Source organism: Hydra vulgaris, chromosome 01, assembly GCF_038396675.1.
Source record: "Hydra vulgaris chromosome 01, alternate assembly HydraT2T_AEP".
NCBI classification, from domain to species: Eukaryota; Metazoa; Cnidaria; class Hydrozoa; order Anthoathecata; family Hydridae; genus Hydra; species Hydra vulgaris.
This window is the reverse complement of record NC_088920.1, coordinates 30,912,318-30,925,954: the sequence shown is the minus strand read 5'-3', so window position 1 is coordinate 30,925,954 and position 13,637 is coordinate 30,912,318. Positions and strand designations below refer to the sequence as shown.

General features: G+C 26.2%; 1 protein-coding gene across 1 annotated transcript in view; it reads right to left on the bottom strand.

Moving 5' to 3' along the window:
- Nucleotides 1-2,814: 2,814 nt before the first annotated feature.
- Nucleotides 2,815-13,637, bottom strand: part of LOC105848430 (uncharacterized) — a 59,037-nt gene continuing 48,214 nt past the window's right edge. The window contains exons 5-6 of the mRNA XM_065786634.1: nucleotides 4,689-5,123; nucleotides 2,815-2,822 (exon numbers count right to left, since the gene is read on the bottom strand). Coding sequence (XP_065642706.1) covers nucleotides 2,815-2,822; nucleotides 4,689-5,123 — 443 coding nt within the window. The remainder of the gene's footprint in view (nucleotides 2,823-4,688; nucleotides 5,124-13,637) is intronic.

Below are 13,637 nucleotides of genomic sequence, written 5' to 3'. Positions count from 1 at the left end.
GAGATGTTTGATAACTTTTGTAGGATGTAACCGTTTATTATTAATTTTAATTTGAATTTTAGAATCAATCTTTACAATTTGTCGATATGCAATAGGTTTGTGTTATCAGCAAAAAGGTGAATTAACGAGAAGCGAATAGAGTTGTTTATGTCATTAACATAAATTTAGAATAAAAGAAGACCAAGAACAGAACCTGGAGGAACACCGCACTCAACAAATTTATTAGTAGAATTATAATCATTAATACTTACAAATTATTTCCGATCTGTAAGATAGGAGCGAAATCAGTCACTTACAACAACACGAATACCATAGTGTTCTAATTTAGAAATCAAAATGTTATGATCAACGGTATCAAAAGCTTTTTTGTAAATCTATAAAAATACCACCAAAAAAATAAGCAGTGTCGAGAGCTTTCCTGGTTTTTTCAGTTATACTTATCGATGCATGGCAGGGAGAATGTTTTGAACAAAAACCAAATTGAAATTCATTTAAACAGTTAAAAGAGTTTGGAAAAGAGTAAACTCTAGAATACATAAGTTTTTCAAGAAGTTCACTTATGTAAGATAAAAGAGAAATAGGTCTGTAGTTAGTACATAAAATTATAGAGCCGTTTTTAAATATTGGAACAACACAAGATAATTTTAGAACATTCGGTAAAGTTCCATTTAGGAATGATATATTAAATAGTTTAGAAAAAATATTTGAGAATTCAAACTTAAAGCGATAAGAATGTTTGTAGGAATGCTATTTGGGTCTATTGATTTTCTCGGTTTCAAATTAGATATAAGAGATGAAACTCGAGGAATATTTGTGGAAGATAGAAGTAGATTATGTAAAATTGGATATTTAAGATATTTTGTATAGTTTATGTAAGACGAATGAATATTGGATTTAAGTTTTTGTGCAACGTTTGTAAAAAAACTGTTAAACTTTTCAGAGATAAGATTTGGTTCAGTTATATATATTTCATTATCTTGTAAAAGTTGGGAGATGAGTGATTAGAGTTTTTGACATTTATTAATTTATTAATTCCTTTCCAAATATTGCGAAGATTTTATACATTTTCTGTAAAGTACTTTTTAAAATTTTTTTTTACTGAGGCTTATTAAGGTAATTATCATGTGTTTATATTGTTTGAAAGCAGTTTAAAATTTTTTTATGTTCCTTATATCTTTTGATCTTAACATTTTTGTTTAAAAAAAGATTGCAAATTTGAATCAACTTTAAGATTCCCTTTGTAATCCAAGGTTTAAACCGACGCTTGAAGTTCTTAATACTAATTGTTTGAGTGGGGCTTAGCGATTCAAAATCAAAGTTGTTTCAGAAATAAATGTTAGGAAACAAGTGTTAACAACATTGTTCTCTATAAGATTATCATAATTAATTTATAATAAATCTGATTTGAAGTTTATTTTATTAAAAATTTTAAAATTTCTGCGATTTAAATTGTGATTGCGTGGTATAAGTAACTTATTAAAGTTAGGACAAATACAAAATTGAAGTAAGTGATCAGAAACTGATCACTTACCTCAATATTGTCATATTTCCTGAAATAATTTCATTAGTTATAAAATTAGAAAAAATATTGTCAATGATTGTAGCAGATTGGTTAGTAATTCGGTTGGCAAAGTCATAAAAAGGCAACTATTATAAAAAGAAAGCACGCTTAAGAAATCAGACGTTGCAGTGTCATTATTTGTTTGTCAATAATTTAATCACCTAGTAAGAAAAAGATTTATGTTCAGCATTTAGTTTTTGAAGTAGGACAGTATGATATTTATAAAGTTGTTTACATCCATGCAAGGGTGTTTATAAATGCAACCAACAATAATGTTAGATTTTTTAGAAAAGATTATTTCAACAAATGTTAACTCTAAACAATATGGTGTATAAATCACTAAATTATCCCTTTGTTTATTTATTAATTTTTTTGATAAGTATAATAATGCACCTTCAGAAGAAGATTCAGTTTGTGTGCACTCAATGTTGTAATTATCAATGAGGATTGGATATTGATGGTGTTCCTTTTTTTACTTGTGTTTCAATTATACCAATAATAGAAAGCTAAAAACTCATTAACGATAGTAATAAGTTTAATTCCTCAAAGTGTTTTTGCAAAGATGATATGTTTAAAAAAATAAAGAGAGAGCATTAATTTTGTCAACAGTTTAGTGAACAGAACTTACTTATATCATAATATTTGCAAGCTATGTCTATTGACGCATGGATTTATTCATCTGAATCGAAGGCATGAGATAAAACAAAATCGTTAACTTGATTAGAAACTTTATTTAATTGAGAAGACGGAAAGAGATTTATTGACGGAGGTAAATCATCAGTTATAAGAATTTTGTCCGAAAAAAATAGAAATTTGAATTCATTATCTGGTACATTTGTGAATGGAAAGACACTCTTTTCACAACTAACACAATGCCGCTGTGAGCGACTTAATTGTAGTAAATTGCATTCAGTATCAAGCCTACTGCATTTTGAATGAGTTCAAAACAAACAAGTTTCACATTGAATTGAGCGGCTAATTAAACTTTTTTTTTTTACACAGATGATAGTTTAAAGCCATAGTTAAACTAGTTAAATTGAACTTTTGTAATATTTAAAGAGATTTAGAGATAATGATTTATCAGTAAATAGTTATGTAAGTAATAGTAGTAAAAAGCTAATAATATCAATAAGTAAGGTGTAAAAAGTGTTAACAATAACAATGATGAATGATAATGAAATAACAGTAAAACAAACAGACAACTGCAAAATAATAATTATAACTTAATTAAACGAATAAAAACTAATTATAAGTTAAGAAACTAGATATAAATATTATAAACTAATAATATATTAATAAAATATATATTTATTATAATATAACAAAATAAATAATCTAATGATAAATTTGAATCTATAATAAATATTAAAAAAATGTGATAAACAAATAAAATTAAATATATATATATATAAAAAATATATATATATATATATATATTTATTTATATATATATATATATATATATATATATATATATATATATATATATATATATATATATATATATATATATATATATATATTTATATATATATATATATATATATATATATATATATATATATATTTATACTTATGTATATATGCAAACAGTAAAAAATAAATACAAAAAATATCTTCTTCTCTTTTAATAAATCTTTTCTGACCTTTTTTATCTATTTCTTTTCTTCCCCCCTATTGATCTTTTTTTCTGTTCTTTTCTATTATTATATTTAAAATCGATTTAAAATTCGAATTTTCTTTTGCGTCTTTTTTTTTTAAGTTTTACGTTTGTTATATCTTTCTATGATTACTTTTTTAATTCACTTAGAAAAGATTTACTGTTGTACTTTTTTTGTTTTCTATATTTTAAAATCTTCTTTAGATTATTAAAATGATTTAAGTTATCAATAATATTGTAAACTTTTTTCTTTTTTTTTTTTTCCTTTCTTTATTTTCGTTAAAAAAAAAACTCCGCCATGCTTGAAGACAATCTACCGAATCATTTAATCGCACGGTAGAAATGTATTCGCAAGCTTATATTTGTTTAATAAATAATAACTGTTTAACAAATATTTATTCGTCAAACAAATAAACGGGGACGAATATATATTGGTTTATTTTTATCACTAAAGCAATAAATGTTTGTTTAACGAATATTAATAATTTATAGAATAAATTTAAAATGTTTAATATTTTTTAATATTTAAAATAACCTTATCGGTATTGCGATTTGTACTCTTTCAGTTTATTACGGAGTCGCGTTATCCTATCCAATCCCATATCCCATCGCGTTATCCCATCAACCTGCAGGTCACGATCTATTTACGAAGATGACACCGACATATGCTAATGGAGACGTTTAGCAGAAAATGCATCAAGATTAAAGAAAAATAAAAAGTACAAGTGTAAAAGTAGAAGTGTAAGTGTTAGAAAGACGGCTTATAAAAAGGAGACGCATTATATACTCCACTTTCACTCAGTCTTCTTAATACGTCATTATAACTTAAAAAATTGATCTTAATGTCTTATTTAAACAGCTATAATAAAGGTTATTTTATGTTTGATTAATATGAAACATTAAATATTTGAAAAGCTTTTTAGTATTTAGGTAAATAATAAGAAGAAGAAAGCTTGGTATAAACTCAAAGGCAACACAAATTATTATACTATTTATATATTGACAAATTTTAAAAATAATCGTTATAAAAATATTTTATAGCAATATTTTTATGTTACGCATGGTTGTTTGGTACCTATGGTATATACTGTTCTTTTAACCTTAATGTATTTTTTACTTGTAAAATTGTAAAGCTAAGTATACACTTTATGTAAAACAAAAAATCGAATGTATATTAAAAATTCAGCATTTCTAATAACATATAATTAAAGATAAATAGCAGACAACTGTTAACTGTTTTTGTTTAAAACAAGAAATTTCGAAAGCCACGATAAATGAGATAGTAATGTTCAATTTCTTCTAAAGTAAGCTTTTTCGTTTCCGGTACAAAAAAATAAACAAATAGTATACTGAAAAAAAATACTATACTTTTAAACCAAAATAAGCTATCCGAATGATTTTCCAGCATTTGTTTAAATAAATAATCCATTGGAATAAATAGCAGCCAAATTAACGACCTAACAATACCACCAAGAAGCCCACGAGCACGAGGCGGAAATATCTCCGACACTATAATCCAAGGTAATGATCCCCATATAAGGATAAATATTACAGCATATATGATGAGATATGTTATTTTTCCAGTTTTAGTATCTATCAGACGGGCAAAAACAGCAAAGACAATGCTAAAAATAAACAGACTAGTGCTTCCAAATAAAAGAAGATGTCTGCGATAGAATTTGTTTACTATAAAGCATCCCACTAATGAAAGTATAAACTGTAAAGTAAAGCAAATTATAATTATATATTTTTTTTGTGTGAAATGCCCAAGCAAATCAGACAAATAAGTAATGTATCCAATTAGAATAAACTGATGAATTAAAAATAACAAACTTCCAATAATGAGAGGTCGAAACAATCCTGGAGAACGAAAATCGTTTACAGATGCTATTTGCTGGTGAGCTAAATAAATAAATGTATAAATATATATATATATATATATATATATATATATATATATATATATATATATATATATATATATATATATATATATATATATTTATGTATTTATATATATATATTTATATATATATATATATATATATATATATATATATACATATATGTATGTATATATATTGGTCTATATATACATATATATATATATATATATATATATATATATATATATATATATATATATATATAAATATATATGTATATATATATTTATATATATATATATATATATATATATAAATATATATAAATTTATATATATATATATATATATATATATATATATATATATATAAATATATATATATATATATATAAATATATATATATATATATATATATATATATATATATATATATATATATATATACATAAATATATATATATATATATATATAAATATATATATATAGAACTCTTAACCAGTTGACAAAAAAGTAAAAATCAAAATGCAAGACTGGAATTTTTTTATTTTATTTCATAGACTGCCTGCCCCAACCAAACCCTCAGTCGATGTAGCAGCACTCCCTTGCGGGTCAGGCTAAAAGATAGTAGATGTTGCAGCACTCCGTTGCGAGTCAGGCTCTTTGTTAGTCGATGTAGCAGCACTTTGTTGCGAGTCAGGCTATAGGATAGTTGATGTAGCAACACTCGACGCATGATTTACAGTAAAAAAAATACATTTTATTAAAAAAAATAAAAATAAAAACATTGTTTATATTGTTAAAAATATTCAGAATGTTTTAAAATATTCAGAGTGTTTTTAAAAACATTCTGGTCAATCAAGTTTGCGTTTTTGCGGGTTTTTTAAAAAATGATTAATTTGTAATTAAATTAATGGTTTTTACTTTCTGACAACACGCAAATGTTGGACGAAAATCAAAAGTAATTAAAAATATTTGTTGGCATAAGAAGCATTTTTTTCCTTCCGTACTCCCAAATGCAACAAACTCTAGAACTATACATATATGTAAATATATACATAGTAAAGGCTTTAAACATACAGATTGTGGTAAAGACACGGTGATCTATACTTAAGGCCTTGCCATCGCGCAAACAGCGTATTTGACTGGGGGCCTATTTTTTAAATTACGAAAACAAAACAAAAATGTGTTTAAGTAATTTTATATTAACTCAAACTTTTCACTCTCAAAACGTTTTACTTTAAAATAAAAAACCTGAGATTCCAACAAAATATTTCATTATTTATAAATTTTTCTCAAATTAATCAAACAAAACAATAACATAAAGATCAAAGTCAAAGATCAAAATCGAAGTCAAAGATCAAAAAATATATATATATATATATATATATATATATATATATATATATATATATATATATATATATATATATATATATATATATATATATATATGTAAATAAATATATTTATATAAATATATACATACATATATATATATATATATATTTATATATATTTATATATATATATATATATATAAATAAATATATATATATATATATGTATATATATATATATATATATATATATATATATATATATATATATATATATATATATATATATATATATATATATATATGTATATATATATATATATATATATATATTAGTAGTAGAAAATCACTTAACAAAAATTTTTTCCATTTAACACTGTGTTTCATCAACAAAGATTCATCAGAAAATCTGATTTTCTGATGAATCTTTGTTGATGAAACACAGTGTTAAAATTTATCGGCCAATGCAACTCACAAACTACAGTCTCATTAGTTACATTTAGATTTGCATTTGGAATTACTATAATCCACATTTGTTTTTCTTCTTCATTTTTAGGAGATCGATATACTGAGATCTTCAAGTTATCCGATTTCTTTTTACCAGATAAATAATTTGTAGTACAGCCATAAATACAACACCTTTTACCCATATTTCAATATAACGAAAATGGCGATTATAGTTAAGTACAGTTTAAAATAGGCCGCCAGTCAAATATGCTGTTTGCGTGATGGCAAGGCCTTCAGTGTAGATCGCCGTGGGTAAAGAACAACTGCTAGCTTGAATTTAAACTAACAAAATTAAGGTTGGATTATAACAAAGCGCATTAATTTAATTGAGGAAATTAATTAAATTTAATGTTTTTATTAAATATCACAAAATTAAAACTTAAAGACTAGAATGTTTTTAAAAGCATTTTTAGTGCTTTAATTTTAGAAAATAAAAACATTTATAATATTTTTAGTTTTGTTTTTTTAACTATAAAACATGCGCGGAGTGTTACTACATTGACTATCTTATAACCTGCTGCTACAAGGAAGTGGCGCTACATCGACTAGGTTGGTCAAAAAAAAAAGTTATGAAACATTCCTAAAAATTTGTAACACTACTTTGCAAACATGAAAAAAAAAAAAGTAAAATAATAATATTTTAATTTCACTACCACCCTACAACTAACGTTGAAACATTAACATGATCCTACTCTTCAATATAAGGTGTTTTATTTTATTTATTACGTTTAAATTACGTTGATAGTTTCTTTTATATCAATTACTTAAAATTGAAAGCAAAAACTGTCACTGATAAAACACGAAGTTAAACTGAATTTGGTACTCTAGGACAACCTAAACAACTCCAAACAAATGCCACTCCAAATAAATTCCACTCGAAACAAATCCAGCTGCCGACCTCTGCAGATTTTTTCAAAGCATATTGCTATTTATTAAAAAATGACGATTGCGCAAATGCTACTGAAAGAGTAACAGTCATATCTAATCTAAATTTAAGCACTGTATACAAAGAAAGTATTCCTACCATTAAAGACAGCAGCTTATTTATTCGCATAAAGTGGCTAATAGACAAAGTATACAATCTTGGAAAATCCTCTGCAGGCAAGAAGCCCTCTGCAACCTGCAATCAAGTTTACAGATGTTAGATTAACTGTTTGATATTTGAATGTGTTTGTGTTTTGATAATGGTGTTTGAGAAAAGTCTTCCACTGCACAGTGGGTCAGAAATCAATATACTGGACAAAGTTTAGAGTTAATTTATTATTAGGGATATATTCACTAATGTTAGCATGAGTACTAATATGACTAATATAATTTATGAAGGTATAATTTTTTTATTTTGTTGCTATGGATACTTTTGTTTTGTTTTGCAACAACCTATTTTTGGAATTTGCAGATATTTTACTAGTGCAATTTTTACTAAATTTGGTAAGTGTACCAATATGAGATCACGCTTTTTGTAAAAGTAATAATTTATTTGTTTAGTTGCTATGGATACTTATATTGCTTAGTTACCAGATACTTTTCTTAGTTACAAATAGATAAATTGATTTTTGAATAGTTTTTAATGGATTTTCGACCGATCTATTTTGAATAACAATTAAATATTTAGGTAATGTTTTAGCAAAAATAAAAAACAAAAAAGTGCAAGAAAACATATTCAACTAAAATTACATCAAATATTTATAAAACAATAATATCATGAATAGATTTTTACTTAATTGTAAATTTTCAGAACGAAGTGCTTAATAATTAGTTTGGTGCCATGTTGATTTACGTAGTGATGAATTAGTAGGATCACTGGAAACTAAGAGTCTATTGATCAGATTAGTATTTTTTAATCTTCTGAATGTTTTTGGGCTGAAATTTTTGCAATAAGATTTAAAATCCTAATTTCTAGCCTCTTGAGCTTTCTCTGACATAAGTCCGATGAGTAATGTAAAACTTTTATGTGTCATGTCCATGTTTCAATACTTTGTGCACAGATTGAGCCATGTAATACCATGAATAAAGAAACGCGTTTAGTCTAACAGTATCAAAACAATAACCCTTGAACTTTGAGTAGTCTATTTCATATTCTGAAGAGAGTTTTACCTAGATAATTTAAAATCTGAGTATGAGGTTTTGATCAATACCCAGAATTCCAGCCGTTTTTTATATGCTGCAAAAGCACACCTTGCACTATTGCCATAATTGCTTGTTCCAGAACCACAACTTTTAGGGAAATCAACAAAAAGTTCTATTTTAGTTCTTAAAGCTACAGATACCTTTTATTTGTGTTCTTTAGACCTTGCTTGCCACTTCCTTGTTGTTTTTTTAATGTGCAATGTGTAATGTCATCTCAAAACATTAAATCCATGTATGGAGACTGGAAAGACCATGTTTAAACTCTCTGTTTAAGACATAGATCATATTTTTTAGAGAGACACATTAATTTTTTCAGTGACAATTGTTTGAACCTTCCCATCAATAATTATAAGTTTATCAGTACAATTCACTTCAATAAAAGATCCGCAAACCTATGATAAAATCACACTTAAACTTTCTCACTTTTAATGTACTGATTTTTACTTATTACAGATTCCTTGAATTCCGTTTTGTATGGAAATCTAATGGGTCTACATTAGGTTGAGGATGACAACATTTGATTTCTTGAAATAGCCACCTTTTCCCTACTGTTGTTAAATCAATTTAAATATTGATTCTTCACGTTTTAAATATCTGTTTATGTCAGGTTCTGACAGAACTTGTTTATAAATGCTTTCGCCAATAGCGCTATCAAAACCAGCCTTAAACATGAGTGTCCGTATTTTTTTCGCTTTATTTTTCAATATTAAGTTCCTCAACACAGGTTCCTGAAATGCACAGACTTTTTGCAAAGTATGAATTATTAATTCTTTTAAAGGAATTGAAGCTAAAAAGTTCTCTATTGTTGTATTAATAGGATAAAATTTCAATTTTACATCCCTGACATCATTGTAAGTGGGGTAGATGTTATTTTCTTTCTTCAAGGCTCCACTTCTAATCAATAAATATGAAGCTTTTGTCAGACTGGCATCATTTATTAAAGCCAGGGCTTCGTCTACTGCATATATACTTGCTTTATCTGTATTTTTAAAATATTTAATACGTTTTTGGCAGCAATAACAATAGATTTATCGCTTAATTTTTTACTTGCAGCAAAAAATAATTCATTCCCAATGGACACAGGACGTTAATGGACGTCCATAGGACGTACCATTTAGATCCATTTGTCCAAGTCCAAAATGGTACGTCTTTGGACGTCGAACGGACTTTAATTTTGGACTTAGACATTTGAGTTTTAGGACGTTCCTTGGACTTTTTTACACGCATGCGTGAATGTTAAACATTATCAAAATTGTTAAAAAAAACATAGTTTTAAAATTGTCAATTTTTCAACTTATCCTCGCAGTCGGAAAAACGTCATCATCATTGGGGGAAAATAAACTTACATTCTGAAACCGAAATTCTATTTTTATATTTGTATTTCTATTTTTTAATTATATTTCTAACTTGGTTCAACCCTCAGTACAGCAAAAAAATTTTCAACAAACATTGGAAAAGCGTTTTTAAAATTAGTTGACAAACATTTCCCACCCTCTAATAAATTGCACAAAATTTTAACAGAAACACTATTAAAGTAAGCAATAGCTGTACAAAAACTATTGAAAGAATTATAAAAGGCCATAACTCTGCATTGATTAATAAAAATGAATTTCCCAAAGAAAAAAATACTGAAAACTGTAACTGCAAGCAAAAACTTGACTGCCCTATGAATGGCAAATGCTTATCAAAAAAAATTTATAAATGCATTGTTTCCTCCCAAAACAACCCTGATAAACATTAAATTGTCTTAACCGAGGGCAAATGAAAAAAAACGTTATGCCACAAAACCACAAACAATCATTTAAACATAAAAAATACTCAAAAGAGACTATGCAGTCTAAATATATTTAGCAACAAAAGAAAAAAATATTAATTTTAAATTAAACTGGTCTCTCCTAAAAACTGCGCCTGCCTATAATAACATTTCCAAATAATGTATACAATGTTTACAAGAAAAACTTGAAATTATTACTCATTTAGACCAAGAAAGTTTACTGAATAAAAAATCAAAATTAATTTCTAAATGCAGACATGAAAATAAGTTCCTTTTAAAAAACTTTAAAAACAAATGACCAGTCCAAATTTATCCAAATTCTAAAGAATTCTTTTCATGAATTTTCAGTTATCTAATGTAGTTAATGCAACTTCCTGGTTGCAAAATACTACAGTTATTACATAATTAATTATAACAATTCCCAACTTCCTGTGAAATAGTTTTTTCTATAACTTGATAATTTTTTAATTTTTAGACGTTCTTCCTGATGAACCTACTGATGGAGAAACACTGTGTAGAAGAAAGTAGAAAGAAAAAAATATATATATATATATATATTATATATTTATGTTTTGTATGATGGTTTAGTTGTTTTAAGTCAACTCTGGTGACTAAGATGATTTTTTTATTTTTAAAGCACAAATCAGACAATTTGTGTTTTCAAAAGAACAAAAACAGAGCTCAATGCCGTGTGAAAAACTTCCTGTATCTAGCCAGAAAAAAAATTATTTATAAGCATCTAATGCTTCGTAATTATCTACAGCCTTAAGAGAAAACTTTCTAGGGTTTTTTATTAAATAATAATACACATCATTGTATTGAACTCATTACCATTTAGTTAGAATCATTTTAAGAAGTATTTGCAATGAACTCGTATGGATATTGGTTGATTCCAAGGATTGCAAGTTTGTTCTTATACCTTTCTGCTGCGTTAAAATCTAATTTTTTAAAGCATTCATAAACCGATATTTCTTTTTTTTAACTTTTTAATTCACTTATTTGTTAGAATTAACTCAACTATTTCTTTAAAACGATCAAAGATGGTAACACATGCGCAATTGTTATTTTTCATAAATACGTGACTTTCCGACTGCAAGGATTTGATAGCGTTTAATAGAGCAGATCAGTCAACTTTGTTGAAAAAATTAGAATATTATTCGATCAGAGGCGTACCCCTTAAATGGTTTACTACATGTTTAAACAATAGAACACAATTTGTTTCTATTAATTACTCAAAATCTATCTATCTAAATTTAATTGTAAAATGTTCTAATGGTGTTCCTCAGGGTTCAATATTGCGACCACTGCTTTTCCTTCTTTATATTAATGATCTTCATACATACATTAAGTTTGCTACTGTTTACCACTTTGCTGATAATACTAATCTAATGCTAATTAATAAATCCCTTAAAAAAATTACCAAATACATTAAACATGATCTTGCCAATCTAGTTCAGTGGCTTTGCTCCAAAAAACATTTTCTAAATTCTAATAAAACTGAACTCATTATCTTTAAATCGAGTAAAACAAAAATCTTTAAACATATGACTAAGTAGAAAAAAAATTCAACCTGGTAACTAAGTATTTTGATATAAAATTGATTCAAACTTTTCCTTTTTATCCCACTGTAAAGACTTAGCTATGAAACTAAGTAGATTTAATGGCATGTTGGCCGAAGTTCACTCTTTAACACTCTTTAACGTATATATGGTATTTTCGGCTCACATCTTAGATACGCATGCCAAGTATAGGGGCGGTCCCATCAACAAGCTCTTATTAGGTTATCCCACCTCCAAAACACGTCTTTAAAAATTATTTCTTTTCAGAATATTAAATTTAATCCTAATTTGCTCTACCTAACTTCTAAAGTATTAAAACTGTGACTACTTTCAACTTTCAATCTGTCAATTTGTCTGGAACCACCAACACAATAACCTACCTTTAACTTTCATCAATTTCTTTACCAAGAGTGCCAACACTTTTTGTCACCTTCGTTCCAAGAGTAATTTAAACCTGTCTGTCTTTAAACACCACATTTATAAATACGGGCATAAATCTATAAAATATCAAAGCATTAAAACTTCGAACAACCTTTCTAATGAACTAAAAGCTCTCAAATCATTCTCAACCTTTAAAACCAGTTTATTCTACTTTTTCTTAAAAAAAGATAGTTAATGTTTATAATTTCTACAATCATTTTTTGTTGTCTTTAGTATTGTTTTTTTTTTTTTTTAATTCTTTTATATATTTTGTTGTCATTACTATTGCTTATTTTTGAATACAATGTAAAACTGTAAAAGCCATCAAAGTTGCCAACAACTTATCAGAACTCAAAGCAAAATTGTAAACCCATAGACCACAGTTTGAGAAATTTATTTCTCAAAATTAGTTATCCAGGAGAAAAACTCAAAAAACTACTGTGATCGGTAAAAAAATTTTATAAAGCCAAAGCTTTGCCTAATGGTTCCCTAAGGCAAGCGGATCACGTGAAAAAAAAAGCCCCATGATTCGCAATAAAAGAACCCTTTTTTCGGGCATTGTTCCAAAATGACACTTGTGCAAATAACTTAAAAAAAATTTTCTTCAAACATAGATGGGTGACTAGTTATTTAACAAAGAAATGCTATATATTTAAATAACAGTTAATAAATAATGAGTAATAAAAAATGGTCTCAAAATCTAGCCTGTAAAAATAACAAAATGTTTGAAAAATTTGAAAATTAATATTAAAAAAACATTGCATTTAAATCTTAAACTTTTGAGTCTTTAAAACTGAATCTT